We start from the raw sequence: 5077 nt of genomic DNA, 5'->3' as shown, positions 1-5077 counted from the left end.
TTTGGTGCCAGCTGATGTCGCCTCACATGCTTTTTTTACCATTAGATGTCAGGCTTTACATAGATTTGGGTTTGATGTTACTTTAGTTGCGCTTTGATTTTCATGGAACTCCATTCGGTGTTGTCTGGCATATTGTGCATGATGTACAGACAATTAAATGAACGTTGAAGCTCCCTCCTTTGTCATTATGAAAATTCCAGAATGGGATTATGGAGCAATGGCGCACTCCAATCACATGGCCAATTGCCCCTGCCTAGCTGTCCCAGTCGTTGCTCCACCCTTGAGGCAACCCTACCTTTAACAAATAAACAAATACATAAACTACAAGTAATAAAATAAGAACTGGACCAATTATCATGACACTACACCCCTATTATTTGTTAGCCTGAGAACTATCCCTTTGCTGTAGATATTTGTTTAGCTCTGTATTTCATTGATAGACTGTAAAAGAATATGAATTATCCATTTTCTTCTTCTAGCTGCAGCAGGCAAGCAGGACGTACCCCCTTGCATGATAGATGGTCGCCATGGAGCTGAGATAGCCCCGCCCTGTTTCTCCAGCAATCACTGGCTCTGGATCTGATGTAACCATGGGAACGTGGCGCGGTCTCCGAGTGGCGTTCATCGTGGGGTCTCTGTTTATGATTCTGCTGATCATCGTCTACTGGGACGACGTCGGGGGGTTCAACCTCTACCCCCTCCAAGACCCCAAACACGACTTTGACCCTTGCCCTCGGACAACTTCCGTCCCTTCACGCTCCGTCTCCACCGGCAGGCCTACTACTGTCCAGCCTGGCACACCCTTCTCCCTCCACGCCACCCGATCCACGGGTCGTCCTCTACGCTCTGAACAGGGGCCGGGGAGAGCGGCCGAGAGACGTCTAGACGAAGAGGAGGTGCAGGAGAAGGACGAGCAAAACAAAGAGGAAGGGGAGGAGAGGAGGCACGCCAACGTCGATGACACGAGGCAGGAGGAGAGGAAGCGGAGGATCGTGGACGTGTGTTCCGGAATGGGATCGAAGGAATTCCCGGGAAATACTCGGACATTTGACCAGATCCCCAACAGAGAACTGGACCACCTGATAGTGGACGACACACACCAGATTATCTACTGCTATGTTCCCAAGGTACAGCTGCTTTGTGTGTGTGATTGTGGCCCCCATTTGATAAGATTTGATCCCAGGGTCCCCCATCTGATAATACTGCATTCAAGACAACTCTGATCACGGAACTTTCAATTCGGATGTCCCGACCTCCGGAATGCTGTTTTTAACTCGGAGACGGACGGAGTTACAAAAACATACACGGCTAGCTAATTCATTGGTAAAATAGCTGTTGAATTCAACATATTGCTATAATCAGAGCGAAATATAAACAATATTATAAACACATTACAAGTCCAAAGAGACACCCAGCGCGTTCCAGTTTAAAACGGAAAACGAAAACGAAAACGGGGGGAAAAATGGAAAAACAAAAACATTAAGAAAAAGAAACTGAAAAACAAAAACAAAAAAACGGATTCCCCCCATTTCGTTTTTTCAATTTAAAACCATTGAAAATGGGTTATACTTGGGCACCCTGACATGGTCTATTTATTAAAAAAAAAAAAAAAATACTGAATTAATGTTTATTACTAATGTTATGTTAAATTATCTCTGTCTTAACCTGTTGGCACAGGAAAAGAAAATTTGATAACATACAGAAATACCCATTGTAATAGGTGAGCGCATCAATAAACTATGTGTCATATATTTATTTAGGTAGAAATTAAATTTTTGATGGCACAAGGGTTTTCTGGTCCAATTTTTTTGCCGCGAAAACTGCCGCGCTTAATATTGTTTGGCCCGCGACTCCTTATATTTTTCTGTATGCGGCCCACAACCAAAAAAGTTTGGCCACCCCTGCTGTATATAGAAAAAGGTTTTACCTGGGCATGTACCCAAAGTAAGAAGACGAGCACTCTTAGTCTGCAATATAAACACATATTGTATAATTACACCTCAAATTGGGTCAACAAACACTTTGATGACGTTAACTCGGACAAAGCAGAGCTCTGAAATTATACCCAAATGTCCGACCTGTAATTCCGGCTTCGACAAGCGTTCATTTCATTTTTTACAAGTCATTTTTGACGTAGTTCCGAGTTGTCTTGAATGTGTAGGAGTTTTGCTTAAATTGTTTTGATTACAGAAAGTGTATGAAACCCATGACCAAAATATTCATACATTCTGCCATTGTGTTACTTCTGGATGGTTCCCCTTCATTCTGGGGACTACCTGGAACCCCCTCAAGGACCCCTGGCCCTGGGGGGTCCCCACTTTGAGAACCACTGCGTTAGTTCACTGTGTGTGCATGTTTGAGCCAGACAGAAAGCCAGAGAAAATAAAAGGATGAACAAATCCTACAGTTCTCTCTCTTTCCCTCTCTCTCTCTCTCTCTCTCTCTCTCTCTCTCTCTCTCTCTCTCTCTCTCTCCCTCTCTCTCTCTCTCTCTCTCTCTTTCTCTCTCACAATAACAATGTGAGCCCGTGTCTGTTGCAAAAAGAAACTTGTTAAGTGGACGTACTTGCAGGCTGCCGGGCAAAGTGGCTGTGATCTTGAACAATACTACACCACTTTAAAAGAAAATTGCTCACATTAGTTAGTTATACATAAAATAATCCCGGTTGTCCAGGTTAGGGGCACGGTGGCGCAGTGGTAGCGCTGTCACCTCACAGCAAGAAGGTCCTGGGTTCTGTTTGGTGCAACAGAAGAAGAAGAAGAAGAAAAGAGAGTACATCCAGGTGACTTGCAGGGTTCACTGTAGTTAGCTGTTATGTACAGTAGCCTAGCATGATATACATACACTGATGATATGTATCTGTTTTCGAGAATATAGATGATTCATTTGAATTTGATGGCCACCCGTACGGAATAACGTCATAATATGGATTACAAGCAGCAGTGGGGAATGTGGCGGGAGCTGCTATCTATGTGACGGACAGCAAACAGAGAAGGCTGCCAGTGGCACGGAGGTAAATAGAGCGCTCATATTCTCGTTGCCTCTCTGATATAATAAGCATAATGAGCCGCTGTGTGTCGGAAAATAATCTATTCACAGGACATAAATACAGGCATTTCACATACCCCGTTTTCCTCGTTTTCAGGCCGCAGTTCAGAACAAATGGTCGTTTTAGCTAATAATATCAAACCAAACTTGTCAGGGTGACTTCAAAATCATATTTAAAGTCGAGCTGAACCCAAAAATCACTTTTATTTTATTTTAGTTCAAATACCTGGGTATGCAGTGCACCTATTTAATAATGTATGCCAAAAAAAATCACAAAAATCTAATTTCTTTCGTTTTTCACACTTTTTCACATCAAAAGTTCATTTTTCAAGATTTCATTCATAACAGTAATCTACAGTTTGCTGACGTCACCTAGTACTATCAAATTTCTACCCCATTTCAACCAATCATATCACAACATGGCAGCTGTCAATCAAATCTTCATTTCAGAATAATTTTCTCTTCCAAATGAAGGAGAAAATGGCCTAGTGCCTGTCATCGGGCACAATTCCTATCCCATAAACTAACTACTAACTTGGCCAATTGTATGTTGATATACACAATAAAGAAAACGGTAATAAGGTCCAGGGTGTAAAAAAGAAATCTCCTTTAAATAAAAGACTGGAAGAAATTCTGCAAAACTTATTTGGCGACCTCAAATTAAATGTCCTGTGACCCACCTGTGGGAAACACTGCTCTATTCAGTACCGACTGTTATGTTACACACACATGCACACACGCGCACACACACAAATGCACACACACACACACACACACACACACACACGCGCTTTCATATCCCTGCCCGTTTTCCTGAACCCCTGTCCTCCTCATTCCTTCCCTCTTTGTCCCTTTGTCTAGGTGGCATGTACCAACTGGAAGAGAGTGATGGTGGTTCTGTCTCAGTCTCTGGTCTCCCCCATCTCAGGAAAACCTTACACTGACCCAGAGGCTGTACCTCCTGACCTCGTGCACAACTCCTCCATCCACCTCACCTTTGCCAAGTACGACACACACACACACACACACACACTCGGGTGCACACAGAATCCACTCTATTATGTTCCATTTCAGTCATAGCCGCTATATGTTGCGCTTGGGGAATAAAAGCGATGTCATTTTCAAAGACAAAGCTTATTTCTTCAGGTTTTTTACTGTTAGACAAACTGTCCACTTCCCAAGGGAGTTATTTACTTTTTTTTTTATTTTTTATTTTTTTTATTTAGCAATTTAGATTTTTTAGAACACAGAAAAACAAACCAAAAACAAACTCAGATACAGTAAAAGAAAAGAAAGAAAAAACATACATACACTAGTACCACCAGTTACAGCTTGTAAATATACGTAAATTATGCTTGCAAATATATATACAGTACATATATACAAATGAGTGGGATCCCCACGCGAGGGAGGAAGACCGGCCGGGCGAGTCACCCATCACCCCTAACCTCGTCAAGGTAGGCCAGAAACGGGTCCCAAATAGTTTGAAATCTCCCAGGTGAGTTGGTCCTCAAGAACCTGAGTCTCTCCATTCGTATGATGGAGATCATGTCCGCCAACCACAACTGAAAACAGGGTGGAGTGGGGGACTTCCATTTCTGCAGAATGAGTTTCTTGGCAACAATTGTCCCCTGTGACAGAGACTGCTGCACAGCTGTAGGGAAGTTCAGAGAGGACTCCGAGCAGCCGAAGATGGCGAGTTCTGCCTCCGGCTGAAGGGTTATTTTGTAGGCCTTAGAGTACCAATCAAATATTTTGGCCCAAAATCCGGTCAGTAAAGGGCACAACCAAAAGGCATGAGACAGAGTGCCCTCCGACACCCGACACCTGTCACACAGTGGTGAGACAGACGAGTAAATCTTGTGCAATTTCTGCTTCGAATAGTGAAGACAGTGAGTAACTTTAAATTGGATCAGCTGGTGTCTACTATTAACTGAGCCGAGTTGTATCATAGACAGACTCCTATCCCATATAATGTCAGACAAGTCAATGCCAAGTTGGGAGTTATTTACTTTTGATTTGAGATTTG

At 43.1% G+C, this 5077-nt stretch overlaps 1 protein-coding gene across 1 annotated transcript in view; it reads left to right on the top strand.

Moving 5' to 3' along the window:
• Positions 1–590: 590 nt before the first annotated feature.
• The window catches only part of LOC310793862 (carbohydrate sulfotransferase 12-like), a gene marked incomplete at its 5' end in the record, with an annotated part of 8829 nt that continues 4342 nt past the window's right edge, over positions 591–5077 (top strand). Inside the window, 2 exons of the mRNA XM_083655754.1 lie at positions 591–1127; positions 3910–4052. Coding sequence (XP_083511880.1) covers positions 591–1127; positions 3910–4052 — 680 coding nt within the window. The remainder of the gene's footprint in view (positions 1128–3909; positions 4053–5077) is intronic.

This window comes from Poromitra crassiceps (genome assembly GCF_964638095.1).
Source record: "Poromitra crassiceps genome assembly, chromosome: 19".
In the NCBI taxonomy this organism is placed as follows: domain Eukaryota; kingdom Metazoa; phylum Chordata; class Actinopteri; order Beryciformes; family Melamphaidae; genus Poromitra; species Poromitra crassiceps.
The sequence above is the reverse complement of the archived record's forward strand: the minus strand, read 5'-3'. Positions and strand labels throughout refer to the sequence as shown.